Source organism: Zootoca vivipara, chromosome 12 (genome assembly GCF_963506605.1).
Source record: "Zootoca vivipara chromosome 12, rZooViv1.1, whole genome shotgun sequence".
NCBI lineage: Eukaryota > Metazoa > Chordata > Lepidosauria > Squamata > Lacertidae > Zootoca > Zootoca vivipara.
Genome location: NC_083287.1, coordinates 45,573,879 through 45,591,138, shown reverse-complemented (window position 1 = coordinate 45,591,138; position 17,260 = coordinate 45,573,879). Strand labels below are relative to the sequence as shown.

The window sequence follows — 17,260 nt, the reverse complement described above, 5'->3', positions numbered from 1 at the left end:
CAGTACCAGGAAAAGCCCTTTCTAATTTCCTTGGGCCTTTTAATTTGCTCCTGCTCTAAATTTGCTTTAGCTTTGCCACTATTTTCATGGTGCTTTTAATGTTTTCTTACTGATCTGCTATTCTGTATAAATATTTACCTGTTTTTGGTCTCATAGCAAAGCTGTCTTGCGAACCTGGTTATACAGTGGCATATAAATGCATAAAATAAACAGTATATTTTTTTAAATAAAAATGTTTTTGCTATGGCTTTTTCTGATATGAAAAGAGCATCTGCTCTAAGCATAGCTGCCAAGTTATCCCTTTTTTACAGGGATTTTCCCTTATGCTGAATAGGCTTCCTCGCGAGAAAAGGGAAAACTTGGCAGCTATGGCTCTAAGCAATGCAAATGCCTTTCCCACAATCCAATATTTATTTATTTCTGGTGGAGAAATGATGCAAACCTTCCCCTGTAGACAAACTTCATTGGTTCCACCGCGAGCGCCGTGGCTACAATGTCGTCTGCATTGTGCCTCCGTCCGCTGACGACCATCAGCCCATCCATTTTGCCAACAACGAAGACAAGCCCACCTGGGCCAATAAATCCCAGCAGCCCAGTTCTTATGAAAGGGTATTCGCTGATTGGGGCACCTGAACTGGTCATAGGGAACACCTGCAGGACACACACACGCAGAGAGAGACACGCATTATTTTGTTACTGAGTCGGCTCTAGAGCAAGTGTTCAGAAAATAGGTCAGGGTCCACTGATGGATCTCTGGGTGATTCTGTAGTACACTGACAAGGGCTCCTGACTTCCAGCTGTTTAACAAGAGTAACAACTGAAATGCTTTCCCTTCCTTTCTGCCCTAAATTTGGCTGCAGAAATGAAGGAAGCTTAGGGGAAGCCAGGAGTGGGCTTCTGCAGGGAAGAATTACGAGCTCAGTTCTGATCTATTTGCACCCCATTTCCCAAGATGCACAGAGTCAGGTACATTCATCCTTGTATCATAAAACTGTGCATAAAAACACACACATTAAAGTGTACATCCATGTTACAGTCAATCCTTCCCTTCCTATTAAATGGTTTCCAGTATAAAATATTCCACATTTCGAAAGGGATAGCGTCTTCCTCTTTAAAAATGTTCTCCATAAATTCTTGTTCCAACTGAGTGAGATGCGGGGCTCAGTGGCATAGCATATGAGTTGCATGCAGAAGACCTTAAGCTCAATCCCTGACATCTCCATTTAAATTATCAGGTAGGATATAATAGGAACCACCTCTACTGGAAACCCAAGGAAAGCTATTGTCTGTGACTGCAGGCTATAGTGGGATAGATGAAACCCCTTGTCTAACAAAACCACCGGGAAAGTTTGTCGGCAGTTTTGCATGTCCACCCAAAAAATAAACAAACCCTGAATCATTAGCAGTGGTACTAATCCAAAAGCATTATTCAAACTTGAAGGGCTAAGCAGGGAACAGACTTGTAGAGTAACTCAAACTCACCTCAAATGTGTTTTTGGTCATTCCAGAGAGTCCATAATAAGATGTACCTGTTGCAATAGCACATACGCAGAGTTCCCCTACTTCATCTGTCCGACAGAGTTGAGGAACTCCATCAGGCTTCACGGCACACATTATGGCTATTAAGAGAAGGCAAAGAAGTTTAGAAAAAGAAAAAGAAATACGGTTTGCAAGTCTTGCAAAAAAAAAAATGCATGTAGATAATAGAACCAAACTGTCAAGTTGATTTCATAGTTTTATCGCACAGTATTCATACAAACATTAGAGATTTTAAAACCTAGTTTTGCACCCTGCATGGGGTGTTAGATGTGGCTTTAATTGCTTGCGCTGTCTTTCAAGCTCTGAAACAGCTAATACGAAAGATATCTTGAGTTAGCTTCCTACCAAATGCCAAACTTCTACTCAGCGCTGGGAAGGGTTGTCATGCTAACTACTGTTGCCAGCACACACACACACCTTTTCTCAAAGAAGAAAGTTTTTGAGTGGTGTAGTGAGAAGAGAAAGCTACAGAAGCAATTCTCCAAACAAAATCACATTAAATGTTGGATTGAGGTTACACACTAGGCATTCTGGTCCAGAAAGCGGAGGGGACATGGGTGTAGGTAGCTTTGGGACTTCTTCCAGAGCAGGAAAATGAATGGGGTGACAGCGAAGTATTCGGGTGTTAGAGAAAGTGAGAGAATGAAGAAAACCATCAAGCAGAGACTGCGGGACTTATTTCATTTTTTTTGGTAGGGTCTCTATCTCACCCTAACAGTTTAAATGGAAACACCTGCCAGCAAGACTGTTTGCACTTCTAATTAAAACCTAAAGGTTGCATTTCAGCTGGCAGAAGACCTTTGTTAAAACTCAGCGCGTTTTACAAGCAGCCACAAAAAAACCACAAAAAACCCCACAAGATGCAACTGTTAAGGAGGATGCATGCAGAAGGATAAGAACAGCCCCAATACTTATTATTAGGGTAAAAGGTAAAGGGGCCCCTGACCATCAGGTCCAGTCGCGTCTGACTCTGGGGTTGCGGCGCTCATCTCGTTCTATAGGCCAAGGGAGTCAGCGTTTGTCCGCAGACAGCTTCCGGGTCATGTGGCCAGCATGACAAAGCTGCTTCTGGCGAACCAGAGCAGTGCACGGAAACGCCGTTTACCTTCCCGCTGGAGCGGTCCCTATTTATCTACTTGCACTTTGATGTGCTTTCGAACTGCTAGGTGGGCAGGAGCTGGGACCGAGCAACGGGAGCTCACCCTGTTGCAGGGATTCGAACCGCTGACGTTCTGATCAGCAAGCCCTAGATTCTGTGGTTTAACCCACAGCGCCACCTGCGTCCCTTTATTAGGGTATTCTTATATAAAAAAAGTTTTTTTAAGGCTGGGGAGACATGACACTGTCAAGAAAAGAAGTCTTCAGGAATCAGCCTGCACTACAACTTCATAGGAGAGTTTCTAAAAGTTTCTCCGCCTCTTAAGACTTCTGCTGTTTCCAATCTTGGTCATAAAAGGGGAATGCCATAGAGGACTCCTGATTGATTGTTTCTGCAGTAAATCCCGAAACAAGCATATGTTTAGAAATGGGAAAGGAGCCAATGTGGCAGGGGAAAGGAGGTTAAGCAAGAGCTAGAATGCCTTTATAAGTGCAAGGAGTCCTGGCTTTACAACCCATTTCCATCCGCTGCGAAAAGGTACAGTGAAAAGGTACAGCTCCACATTAGCTGTGGCTGTAGAGTCAGATAAAGACACACACATTTGGGGTGTGGAGGGAGAATAAGAGTTCTGAACATAAAAGAAGAAGAAAGAAGCCATTACCTTGTCGCAGTTTTAAAACAAAGAAGACAAAAAGGGGTGTGCTTTCACATATGATTCATTAGAGGCTCTTTCATGGAAAAACCTGGCCTTACATAAAAGGAATTAAAGCTTCATGCCACTTTTGGAAGTTCAGACCCAGGGTATCAATCTAAAAGTTATCAGAACCTGAATTTTTTAAAAAAATATATAATAATAATTGTATACACATGTTCCATGGAGGAATAAGAGGGCAGTGAGAGGGGAAGAAAATATAAAAAAGAAGTTTCTGAAAAACTGACTAATGGAGTTGGCACTATTTGGAAAATGGTGTGTCTATGAATCATGAATATGGTCTATGGTTTTTGTTAAATTTGGTTTGAGTTTTTTTGGCATGCCCACAGTTCACATCCTCTTCATATATATAATTGCAGAAATTCCCGAGTAGGAAGATTACAACATTTAGTTTAAAGCTATTTATCTATTCTGTTGAAATCTGGCATGTCTTTGAATAACACAGTTTTTGTGTTGTTGTTTTTAAAGCAGATTTCCTATTTTCTGGCAAAAGCGGGGGGGGGGGGGAGCCTTACCTCCTGGCATCACCAAGCCAACATCTTGCACTGTTAAAACAGAAAGCTTTTCTTCAGAATCCACTCTGATGACTCCATAGGTAAGACCGTGCATGGACAGGACCCCTCTGCCTGGTGGCTGATTGCTATCATCTGTTGGCCTGGAAATATGCAGAAAATGTCAAACAGACAGCAACTCTCAATCTGCAATGTTTTATATACAGTGGTACCTCGGTTTAAGTACACAATTGGTTCCGGAAGTCTGTATTTAACCTGAAGCGTACTTAACCAGAAGTGAACATTCCCATTGAAAGTAATGGAAAGTGGATTAATCCGTTCCAGGCGGTCCACGGAGTACTTAAACTGAAGCAAACTTAATCTGAAGTGAACTTTCCCATTGAAAGTAATGGAAAGTGGATTAATCCAGCGTTTCTCAACCGCTGTTCCGCGGCACACTAGTGTGCCGCGAGACGCTGGGTGGTGTGCCGCGACGTGCGGCGACGAGAAGGGCAATTTGCATTGTCACGTGCCTGGCGGCCGCCAATAAACAACGCTAACCCGCCGGAAAGGAAGCCGGCCGGGTCACGACGCGGGGTGAGCGCAGCTCTCAACAGCCACCACCACGGGAGGGTGGTTTTAGACAAACTTAAAGAAGCTGGCTGGATGAGCTCAACCTGAAACTTGCTGAGCAAAGGATTGTGCTGGCAGAGAAATCAGCGGCTTGTGAAGCCTTATTACAGGAGATTGCAACCAACACAGCAATTGGCAAGTGTTTCTTACAGTCATAATTATATAGTCAATAAAGGGCGGCACGGAGTTAATTTTTTTAACTTTTTTAATGGTGGTGTGCCTCGTGATTGTTTTCATGGAACAAGTGTGCCTTGGCCCAAAAAAGGTTGAGAAACACTGGATTAATCTGTTCCAGACGGGTCCACAGAGTACTCAACCTGAAGTGTACTTAACCCGAAGTATGAGTGTAGTTGGTTCTGGAAGTCCGTACTTAACCAGAAGCGAACTTTCCCACTGAAAGTAATGGAAAGTGGATTAATCCGTTCCAGACGGGTCCGCGGAGTACTTAAACTGAAAGTACTCAGACCGAAGCGTACTTAAACTGAGGTATGACTGTATCTCGATACACAGAGGCCACGATATTTTAAAAAAAAGCTATTTTAACTGTTCCATTTCTGATCTTTTTGCCTCGACACACAAAACCAGCCAAGCCTAGCCTATTTTATGTCAACACAAACATACATCTTTCATGGGACTTTTGAAGGTGAGAAAGTGCAAAAGAGGAAATGCGTCAAGGTGTTTGTTTTAGTGACACAGCTCTTTCAAAGCGATGCCATTTTTAGTTATGGCAGATGTTTGCACATAGTGCAGGCAGATCCCAAGACATATTCCAGATCGAGCCGTGAGTGTGCCTCTCTGCCTTTTGCAATCCGTACCCAGAAACTGCTGCCTGCGGGGCTTATCTTTAATTACTATGGCGTTCCCTGCAATGCATGAAATACTAGATGGGTATTAGCTAACCATGTTCATTAAGGAAAGATGGCTGGTGCCATAAATTTAAATTAAAAGATGCTAAAGGGCTTTTCCCTTCCTCCCAACATGATACCAGCAAAAAAAGGATTGAGCACTCCAGTTATGGGAGGGTTTTAATGTGCATTAAGGCATAACAAACGAGAGGCTGGTAAACGGGCAGCAGTGATTAATGTCATTTCCATCATTTAGAAGGAAGGCTCAACCACACTATTGATCAACATTATCTCCGAGCCTGTACCCTTTTGCAACCATCATGCTGAACATAATACCACCTTGTGTATATTTTTAAGGTGAGCTTTGTCCTATCATCGCTCAACACTGATACAAACAAGCTGTACAAGTACCACAAAAAGAAAATAAACTTTATTAGACAGAGTAAGCTTAGACCCCCAATACTCATCTTGCACATAGGTTTATGATTTTCACTGATTTCCATTGCATTTAAGTGTGCATAATGCATGGTTTGTGGAAGCAACTCAAAACATTTCAAATGGATGAGCAGAGAGCATTATTGCTGCGTTTTCAAACTCTTGGTGCTAACATGCAAAGTCTTTAAAGTCCAGAGATGTTAGGCATGCATCATGAATAGGGCTTCAAGTTTTTTGTTGTAGGGTTAAAAATGCTTTAACTATTTTTAGGTTGCAGCCCATGTTTCTAAAGATACACGCACAATTTTTGCCCTGCCTAAAAATATTCAGTTGTCAAATAAGAAGAATCAAAACAACATGTTCTGCATGCTACCCGTCATCTGGTAGCCTGACAATGATTTCAAATCATTGCTGGTTTGTTGCTGAAGAATTCGTCATGGCACAAATGCCACGTGTCAGAACCAGGCAAAGCCTGTCACCACATTGGTAGTTTGCTCTCTGACTGTGGGACCTTCTCTTTTTGTCAATTTTATGCTGGCATTTGTACTGTGAGATTGGCTAAGCCAAAAGATGGTGCCCTGCCCAAGCTTATCAAGCAAGTGGGGAATCTGAACCTGGGTCTACCTGGTCCAACAGTACAGCCGCTACACCAGATCTATAAGCTACTTGTTTGCCAACAACACTATGTGCCTCCTCAGGTAAATAAATAGCTTTCATGTATGTTTTGTGGGTGAAACCATGGGCATCAGAATACAAAAACCTTATTGAAACTCTATAAAGCTGGCCCTGTTTAGGGAGGCTTTTAATGTTTGACAGACTATTGTATTTTAATGTTTTGTATTTTGTATTTTAATATTTTGTTGGAAGCCGCCCAGAGTGGCTGGGGAAACCCAGCCAGATGGGCGGAGTATAAATAATAAATTATTACTAGATTATTATTATGAATAAGAAGATGATCCTGAAAAGTTTCAGATGCCAGAGATCATTCAAAAAGCTATCAAAAGAAACCAAGCATTTTAGAGCAATAGTCTTGTATGTAGTTCATTTTTTTAGAGTTGAGAAAATTAACTTCTGAAAAAAAGGAAACAAATTAGAATACAAAAAAGGTTAATATAGCGGTCTTAAGTATATGTCTTGTATCCTGTAATACTTTAATGAGAAACACTTAAACAAGGTATCAGAACCTTTTAAATTTATACACTGATTAATTAAAAAGAAAAAAGAAAATAACATTAGTAACAACAAAGAGTGACTTAGAGTTTCTGATCCAAAGAGTTCCTAGAGGTCCAGTGCCTGATATTTTCTATTTATTCAATTCTGGGGCAGCTGTATGCATGTAGCTATGTTGCCTTCAGGATCACCCATTTTAAATTTAAATATACAGTACCTTCTAATAGCCACTGTGAGAGCCTCTGGCGAACTAGCACAAGGGCAAATGACTTCTTGTCTGAGGCCTTTGCTTTGGAAGACATTAAGAAATGCATCACAAGAGGAAATAGACCCTGGAGTAAAAAGAAAATCTGACATCAATATAGGGTCTTTATGCAATAAGCAGGACAAAAATAGAGCAATTCTGAACAGAAAGTGGCAAAAGAATCTAACTGATTCACTCCAAAGAGAAATAAATTTGCTACCAGCCTAGTTACAAATTTCAAGACATATGAGGTGAGATCTATGGAACTACAAAACTAGTTTAATGAGCCCAGGAAGGCTTCTAACGGAACAATCCACATCATGCAATCTGCTTTTGAAACCAAGGGCTTTCCAAAAGCAGTCGGTACAGGGTTTTGCTCTTCAAAGGGAAAAGGGGACTTAAGAATTCCTCTGGGCATGTCCTGTACAGAGCTAAAACAGCTCTTACTATTTTATTACACCTTATTTAAAACAAAAAACAAAAACTCCCACAGCAAGTTATAAGACGTTGGCATCTTAAAAAGAGATCATTCTTCTTCATGTATGGTTTCCGCAGAGAAACTGTCCCCAACCGCTTTATATGGCTTAATCTCACTTTTATTTTTCATACTTTGGTATGCACATAAAAGTACAAAATACATGCATGGTGTTTCCAAGTTCCAATTAAAGGTGCTAGTTTTTTTTTTTACTTGTATAAATCTAGACAGGTTGAGGGTCTGGATAAATCAAAGATGACCATCTCCCATATGGATCTGTCTATCCAATCAAGTTATCTATGGAGACTCCTCTGTTGGAGGTGTAGAGAGTGGCAACACCTAACAAGGCCTTCTCAGTGGTGGCACTGAGGCTGTGGAACTTGCTTCCTCAAGAGGCTCACCCTAATCCTTATTTATTAGTTTTTAGATACTGTGTGCAAATAGCTTTATTTCCAAGGATATCAGGGATTTAATGACTTTGTGTTTAATTGTAGGTGTTGGCTCTTAGTGATTTCTTTTTGGTATTATTTATGTTCTACTTGTAGACCTGTTTGGGCAAGTATAGAATAAAAACAACCATAATAACTAAAATACAATTAGGTAGACGGAAGTTAAGAGCAGAAAGAGGAATTGGCTACTACTGATAGCACATAGCACACCCTTAATACTTGATAATAATAAAAAATCTATTTATTTTGTACTTTGATATGTGTGGTGCCCAAGTATGAACATAAAAGAATTTCCCCTAAGTTTTAAATGTTTTGTGGAGAAACCTTCTGCTCTTTTGTACTGCTTAAGGATAAATTTGATTCAGCCTTTACATAACAAGTTGTCATGTCACTTATAATTGGATTTGCTTCTATGGAATATCAGGTTTGCTCCAGGATTTGCTAAAGAAAAGAACCCAAAACACACAAACGTCTCACACACACAATCCAAAATGAATTAGCTTCTGAAAAAGCTTTGGAAAAAACCCTCAAAATGTTCATTAATTTTTTTTTTTTTTTTGCTATTCATGACAGAAGGAATTATTATTATTACACAAGTAGCAAATATCTTAGGAAGCCACCCACCAGTCACAGTCAGTGGCTTGTATCACTGAAGCTGTCAGAGAACGCCCAGTCATAAACCCTTAACATTTATATTTATTTCTTATTTTTATGCTGCTCATGCAGGCAAAAGAAAACATAGGATGCATAAAAACAATACAAAAGAACATTTTTTTAAAAAAAGGAAGGGGAAAAAATTGCTTTTGTTCCACAGCCATCACTTACATGGATTGGCGCCATCAGCAACTATTAGCATACGGAGGGAGGAGAGGTTGATATCTCGTTGATCTCTATGCGCTACTAATGCCCAGTGCATATCCCTGGATTTCACACAGGCAACTTTCGCTGAGGACCAGGATAGGAGGAGGAGAAATCGAGAGGAAAAAAGATATCTATCACATATACCAGGGATTGGAAACTTCTGAGATCTCAGTTTGGACTTTGTATTTTATGGCCTTTCAGACAAGCCACAAAGCAATTGTTACAGCACAGAAAGGTTGCCTATCTAGGCTTCACCTGTTACAGAAGTGGCTTTAAAAAGCAGGTGGAATCCTGAAAGACAAAGGCTTGGCAAATTTCACCGACTAGCAAACAGGAAAACCTAATACAACTGTAGCAGTATAGACTAGGGAGGACCCTGTCTAAGTAGAGCCCTCTGGCAAAGCCATCAGAAATGCAACAACAGAGAATATCAATCCAAGCTTCTACCAAAATGAACACTACTGAACAATTGGCTGCTTGTCTTTTTAATACACAAGCTGAAATAAACTCCAATGGCTTTCCAGATGCGTCAAGAGGTGTGTGTCCCAAATGACCCTTGCTATTGCACCTACTCACCGATTTAAAGCTATAGAAACAAATTAATTTACAGGTGCAATTGAATTCCAACATCACCACCATTACATTTTAGACTAGGGTTGGGGAAACTGTAGCTCTGCCAATACATCAGCCCTAGTCAGCATAGCCAAGGGTCAGAGATGATGGCAAGGGTCACAGATACTCTGTCCACATTTTACAACTTTATATGCTGCTTAACTTCCATCCTCTCAAAGCACCTGTGGGTTTGTGTGTGAATGAATGTGCATGCACAGGTACGCAGCCCTTACCTTTGTACTGGCAGACCTTCTGTATCCACGAAAGTGGGTTCACTTTCATTAAGGAATAGGGGATGCTTATAACATGCATCATGTTCATAACACTCTGAAATTAAGTGAAGGGAACACAGGTTTCAGCAGTAATGAAACAAACCACAACTCTTCGTTAAAACAAATCCCAACTCTGTTGTAAGTGCTACATGTTTTTTGTTACCTATCAAAAAGGGTTTAAGACTAGGGACTCAGCTAGATTGGTAAAGAAAACGAGCTATATATGCATTGTATGTGCAATATAACACTGTGACACCAGATGGCGCTGTGGAGTCCCATTTTTCCCTACTGGATTTCCCTGTGTGCATTTACAACATGTTTAACTGAATTTGACGTGTTTAGATCCAGCCTTGATGTGAATATATGAACCAAAAATGATGAATGGCGCATTTCTAAAGCAGTTCCCGTTTTCAAACCCTTTTACAGAATTGCGAAGTAAATAAAGTGATAACTTGCAGGGTGAAGGAGCCATTGTGGAACAGAACATCAAAGACAGAAACTTTCATAGCCACCAACATCTCCTACAAATGAATGGATTCTGAATGGAACCAATTCACACATGCAGGTGCAAGTCAAGTGTTCAGTAATCAAATGACATACAGGCCTGTGTGGCCCTAAATTAAGTTATGTTTATGTCTTTTGAATAGCGATTTAACGCTTTGGAATGATCAACGGAGTGATGAGGGCAAGATATGCTATTCACATCAAGTAAAAGGCAGAGAAACTAGAGAGAAACCTTTATCAGCTAATTGAAGATTTGAGTATGAATTTTCCTGAAATCCTGAAGCTGTTGGGAAGAAGGCAGGTGCAGACGCTCTTTCAGGTATACTGGGCCAAGGCAGTTTAGGGCTTTAAAGGTCAGCACCAACCCTTTGACTATCAACACTTTAGTTATCAACATTCTGCTCATATCAACATTTTATTTTACAATGAAGTTCTATGATGACCTTGTAGGAAAAGCAAATGTCATGAATCAAGCCCTTGCTCCTATGATCATACACAAGAAATATGCATTAACTTCAGTGGCTATAAACTATTACACAGGAAGAGCTCCGAGACCTCTAGAGACAAGTGTTCAGAGGACCTGGGCAGCAGGTGGCCATCTTTGCCCTATTAGGAAATCCCCTTTTTGTCATTTCTAATTTTGTTTCCTTCAGAGGAGCCATCGTGCATTCTGCCTTTTAATTCCCTGTAGATGTTTGAAAGCAACTCTCATCATGCTTCCAATTATTAGGGGTTCCACATCTAAGGCAGGAATAGTTCTCATTCACACACACCTTCCTCAGCATGCAGCACCCCACAGCTGGAAGTCAACCGAGGGTGGAGCTGGAAATCAAAATATTTGCTGCATTGCATTGAACAGACCTGCCAGAGCTTTTCGCTTTTGATTCTTAGATGAATGTTCACCAGAGCCCAACCCCAAAAAGAATACTTATGGAATTGAATTACTGTCTGCTGTTATTACTTCAATCATTCTTCTGGCCTCTCTCTTGTCTCCTTCCCATATGAATACAAATATAAAACCTCAAGCTGGCTTTGTAAGTATTCTAGGCTCAAGGGTGAGTCAAAGAAAGCTCTGTTCTTTTTCCTTTTAGAACCTTCATGTTCAGAGGCAGTACATCTCCAAAGACCACATGTGAAGAACAAGAAGAGACGGAACTTCCCAGGCTGTCCACCACTGGTGAGAGTTGTGGATTCAGAAGGTCTTTGGTTCACTCCTCTCGGCAACAGTGATTTCTGCATCTACCCAGTTTCCTAATGTTTCAAAAATCCATCTAGCAACAAAAGGTAAGCATTCAGAGAATGCTCTGACTTCCGATGGAAATGTAAAACACACCATTCTCATTTTTAAACCATTACAGTACTTTAAAGAGCAGTTATCTTACCGTAAGAATCCCATGCCATAATCCTACATCTTTCTTGAAATCTAATACGTTCACAATGGTTTCGGCTGCGTGACAAAAAACAACAACAAAACAAGGTTAGTTACTGAGTGTGTAGCACAGTCTGCAAAAAAAAAACAACAGCCCACTTTAAGAAGTAATTGTAATAAAATCTTGATGCTTAAAAAATTGTCACCAGATGAGCTGCAGAACAATTTGAGATAAATCATTACTGACTGATTGCTCTTGGCCAGACCATTTCATCTTTCCCCTCCCACTCTTGTTTTCATTTGAATTGCATGTCATAACCAATGGTTCACTTCAAAACAGGCCATATTAAAAGGTTGGGGAGTGGGGCGATGTTGAAAACAAAGCAACAAGAACAGTATTTTAAAAAATAAAGACAACCGAGATGCCACCAAGACTTGCATTTTGGAAATGGGAAATACAAATTTCAAGAGGCTAGCAATGCTCACCTTAATGCGAGACAAGCACCACAACCCATGGAATTATTCTCCAACTGGGATTTTAATCTAAAGCAGAAATGGTATCCCCACTCCATCAGTTCTCCCAGCTAGCCAACCTCAATCTCTCTCTCTCTCTCTCTCTCTCTCTCTCTCTCTCTCTCTCTCTCTCTCTCTCTCTCTCTCTCTCTCTCTCACACACACACACACACACACACACACACACACCACCTTTCAAAACCCTTTCCCTTCCATCCCCACCTCCAGCCCTAAGTAGCCCCTAGGAAATACAGCTTCCTCAAGGGCTACTGCAATGGCAGGAGATCTTGGAACCCAAATCAGATTGACCAAGAAATAGAAAGAATTATTTCTCCCATGGTTGGTGGGGGACAATGGCTTAGTCTGAGCCAATCCAATCACTGCTAGGGCAGAGGAGAGTGGGGCTTTGTCATTATCATCTTCAAGAACTTATTATGCCAGCTGCACAGAACCATGAAAAAAAAGTTTCAGGAATTAAGAGACAATGCTGAAATACCTTCCGTGTATCCACATGCCTGTGTAAGAGCTTGGCAATGGGTCAGAAGTGCAATTCTCGTCACAGTAACCCCAAGAACACTTCCATCTTTGCATGTTTTGTACTGCAAGAGAATTTTTTTTCTCATCAAGATTCAAGGAACCACAAAAACTCAAGGAACTAAAGAGATGGGCATTTGAAAGCAGCCTGGAGGAAGGCTCCACCCAGACTACAAGGCCAAAATCCTAAGGGCCTCGATGGATTATGCCCCTCTGCCATTTTCATCATGCTAGCAAAGATACATTGGGGAGGGATGTGTCTGTGTGCATGAGACAACAAAAAGGGCTCTCCTTCTGTGAACTACAACTGCTTTCTGCTATTTGCCTGGGGGAATGGATGGCTGATGTGTATAATAAAAAGGTGAAGCTTTGCCAGAGCCTCTGTTCCCACCCTGTTCACTCAATGCAGGAGCAAGCCAGTGGCCCTGCAACACTAACTCAGCAAACAAATGATATGCCCCACCCCACCCCCAGTTAAAAATGATTAATCAACCAGTATTCAGCCACCAAGATTTCAAACTTCCTCTGCCAGCTACCTGTTTCTTCATTCACCTATCCTGCAAATTCTCTACATGTCTCCAGCCCTACATTAGCCCCACTCCCTAAATAGCCAGACAAAGCCATTACAAAAAACCTCCCTCCTATCAATACGTTCTCAGGTTTGAACTGGCTGTAATGGCAGGAATGAGTCTGAGTGTTTAATTGATCACACCAGATCCCTGGAGCTCTTCAATCTGAAATTCTAGGAATATAGGAAGGTGGTTTATAACATGTAGGCCCATATTATCTGCATTGACTTTTAGTAGCTCTCCAAAGACCTGGACTCACCTCAATGTAAGCTGTGTCATTGTTTGCATCTTTGATATGTGGGAACCAGTCTCGAGGAGGTTTCGATAGGTGTTTTGATTCTGTGACAAACCATAGCAGCTTTGGCCAGCCTTAGAAGTAAACACAAAGTGTTGCTTTTATTTTATTTTTTAAAGCATTAATTGACCATAATGGGTTTTTTTAAAAAAATAATTGTACTTAATAAAAATGGTTTATTAAAATGTACGAAGCAGCCTTAGGTAAAGGTAAAGGGACCCCTGACCATTAGGTCCAGTCGTGTCCGACTCTGGGGTTACGCGCTCATCTCGCATTATTGGCCGAGGGAGCCGGCATACAGCTTCCAGGTCATGTGGCCAGCATGATAAAGCCGCTTCTGGCAAACCAGAGCAGCACATGGAAACGCCGTTTACCTTCCCGCTGTAGCGGTTCCTTTTATCTACTTGCATTTTGATGTGCTTTCGAACTGCTAGGTTGGCAGGAGCTGGGACTGAGCAACGGGAGCTCACCCCGTCACAGGGATTCGAACTGCCGACCTTCTGATCAGCAAGCCCTAGGCTCAGTGGTTTAACCACAGCGCCACCTGGGTCCCATTACGAAGCAGCCTTATGCCATATCAAACCATGTGGTATGAAAACTAGCTCATCCAGCACAGGGATAGGGAATCTGTGGCCCTCCAGATGTTGTTGGACATGCCTGCCCATTAGCCATGCTAGTTGGAGCTGATGGGAGAAGAAACACATCTAGGCCTTTTATTCGGTCTGATGCCTAAAAATCAATGCAAAATCACTTCCTCTTCACTTTGTGATGTACATGCAATCAGTACTGTGACTTAGCAAGAGCAAGCCTACCTTTAAATTGTGGTATTTCCCCTGTGGGGCTCTTAGGCAGTCCTTTATGGCAGGCGTCACTTGTCAAGGCCACCGTCACACCACAGCTTCCGAGCAAGAAGCCTATCTGCTGGCTTCCTGCGTCCTGGTTGAAGACAAAGCGAGAAAGAAACCACAGAAGTAAATCACTGCAAGAGCAGTAATGGAAAAGTCTGCTTCAGAACAAATTTACACAAAAGGCATTTGCTTTACCTAGCCAACCAAACACTTTTGAAAAGACAACCACCGCAACAGTCTGAGCAGGCCTCTTTGCGTTCTGCGCATCTGCATTTTCTATGACAAGGGCCAAGGATGCTGCATCCCGAAAAATCTCACCTTACTTCCAAGGAACAAATCTGGAGGACCACAACATTTCTAGCACTTAGGGGTAAGGCTTGGGGCCAGTTTTTTTTGTGAACTTTGCAGAAGCTCGTGGCAGGGAAGGGGTAAGGCACAACCAGGTTCAGGCAGCATAATCATGCACAGGTATAATTAGCAAGGTCGCTCTCCTGTCTACTTAGCAGGTAAGGCAGATTTTCCTCCGCCTCCCATATTGTGAGAACTCGGGACCACCAAATCAAATAGATCTAGCAGCAAGTTCGAATCAGGCAGGCGAAAACACAATACATGGCATTCGCTGCCGGAGTATGTGGAGGTGGAACTGAAGCCTTGACGTCTTTAAAATAGGGGGGTGGGGGGGTTGAGAAAAAATTCATGGTGGAAATGCCGATCAGCCACGGAACCTCTGTGTTCAGAGATGCTGGGGATAAACAATGGTGGGGGGTTGTTGCCCTTGTCATTGTTGGAACATGTTGGCTGGAATAGAGGGACCCTTGCCTTCTTCAGTTTTTATGCACATAATTCACACCAGGCACAATTTCCGCAATGGATTTTTTGTAAAAAAAGTGGGATGGGGGGTTGGAATTGGAGTTTACATAACCCCAAGTAAAAATAAACCTAACAGCCACTGCATGCTTCACTTTTTCTCCCCACCTCTTCTGTCTTTGATCATACACTAATTATATCTTTGGGGGGGGGGAACTAGTACCAAAGGATAGTTACAATGCTTACAAACTAGTGCCCCCTTAGTTCTATCAAGGCTTCCGTGTTTCAATGCGCGCAGGCAGTCAACATAGTAAAAGCAACCCAAAATGTGCATATGAAGTTCCTGGATATACCCCATGCATCTGTTGAAGTCGTACCAGCCAACAACCAAACACCATATATATTTCAATATATATTAAAAGGCAATAGTTCTCTAGGCAGAGAGGGAATTGAAAACAGAATAGAGAATTTTGCAGTGCGAACTAAATATCACGATGTTCTCGAAAACAAAGAAATTATGCATTGGGGAACTGAAGCAAACAAGACAAAAGGGGAAACTTTGAGGCTATTGAGGAAAGTCATACATAAAGAGTAAAGCTTTTAGACATAGATCTGTGTTTTCCACAATACAGTGGTACCTCTACTTACGAATTTAATGCGTTCCGAACACACATTTGTAAGTCGAAAAAAATTGTAAGTCGAATCCCATAGGAATGCATTGGGAGAAAAAATTCGTAAGTAGAAGCAACCCTATCTAAAAATTCGTAAGTAGAAAAAAATCCAATCTAAACTGCATCCAAGATGGCGGACAGAGCTCCATTCGTAAGTAGAAACATTCGTAAGTAGAGTTATTCATAAGTAGAGGTACCACTGTAGATCCAATTCAAGTGTCTTTTTGTTTTTTAATGTATCATTACGCCGAATAAAAAAGCAATCAAACGACATGCATCACGCCCCAAAGCTTAGCACCAGTATTTTCATACCCAGATTTTAGAAAATGTTTTGTTACAAAGATGGGTTTGCATATGCTGATTTTTTTGAATGGCATGGCGGATGAGAAACTGGTATATAATAGACTTGTATAACCTTTTCAAAGTTCAGGCATCCAACAAGTTGTCAATTTTATTTATTTATTCGCATTTTCTGTTTGTTACAATAATTATTAGAGATTTATTTCCAGCTTGGCAAAGTTAAAGACATACTTTTGCAAGAAAAGTCTTCAGAAATGAGCTCTCATTTGGTTTGGCTTCTATGAAAATCCAGACAGAAGGAGGAGTCCCCTTGTTAAGATAAATAGAAAGAGACAAGAGGATGAAATCATGCCATTTTGGGGAATAACTCACTGCATGCTGTGCTATCATTAGCCTGAGGAATATCTGAACTAGCCAGGCCCTGGCAAATTTACAAAAGTTTAAAAGGTGTTAACAAATGCATATATTAATATTAATAATATATCAATACGCTAATATGTAGCATATATACATATATTAATAAATTATGCAGATATGCTGAAAACGAATCCTGTATTATCCTGTGATTGATGCTTTCAGTCTACAACTAACTTTCCCCCCTTTTCGTTATTTCCAGAAAATGTAGTTCTTTTCTCCTTCAGTGTAACTAAACCTAGTTGCCAGTGTCATCATTTACAAGCCACATCAGTGGTTATTAAGACCCAGGTTAGGCACTCAAATTTTGATTAATAATGTTCCAAGACTGACATGTTCTCACAAACCTACTATGATTTGTTTCCTGGCTTATTCCAAGGGAAGTTAAAATATATGATTTTAGGTTCATAGCAGTTGCCCAAAGTCCATGTCAAAGCAGGGATCTAGCTATTGTTAAACCCAGCTTTAATCACTTGGTCAATCTGTCATTTGGGCACAAAGCTCAGTGTGGGGCCCAAATGGAATTGTTTGTCATTTGTACATGACCCACAATATCCAGTTTGGGCAATCTAGCATACACAGGCTCTCAACAGATGCTA

General features: G+C 41.2%; 1 protein-coding gene across 5 annotated transcripts in view; it reads right to left on the bottom strand.

The window, feature by feature from the left end:
- Nucleotides 1-17,260, bottom strand: part of DIP2C (disco interacting protein 2 homolog C) — a 324,193-nt gene that overhangs the window by 62,666 nt on the left and 244,267 nt on the right. For 3 of the 5 annotated variants that reach the window (XM_035128998.2, XM_035128997.2, XM_035129001.2), the window contains 11 exons: nucleotides 16,479-16,556; nucleotides 14,434-14,557; nucleotides 13,586-13,695; nucleotides 12,720-12,822; nucleotides 11,724-11,788; nucleotides 9,799-9,892; nucleotides 8,918-9,037; nucleotides 7,142-7,256; nucleotides 3,866-4,005; nucleotides 1,483-1,619; nucleotides 443-651 (listed from right to left, as the gene is read on the bottom strand). In XM_035128998.2, the coding sequence (XP_034984889.1) occupies nucleotides 443-651; nucleotides 1,483-1,619; nucleotides 3,866-4,005; nucleotides 7,142-7,256; nucleotides 8,918-9,037; nucleotides 9,799-9,892; nucleotides 11,724-11,788; nucleotides 12,720-12,822; nucleotides 13,586-13,695; nucleotides 14,434-14,557; nucleotides 16,479-16,556 (1,295 nt within the window). The remainder of the gene's footprint in view (nucleotides 1-442; nucleotides 652-1,482; nucleotides 1,620-3,865; nucleotides 4,006-7,141; nucleotides 7,257-8,917; nucleotides 9,038-9,798; nucleotides 9,893-11,723; nucleotides 11,789-12,719; nucleotides 12,823-13,585; nucleotides 13,696-14,433; nucleotides 14,558-16,478; nucleotides 16,557-17,260) is intronic. The other 2 variants (XM_035129000.2, XM_035129002.2) reach the window with 1 other exon arrangement.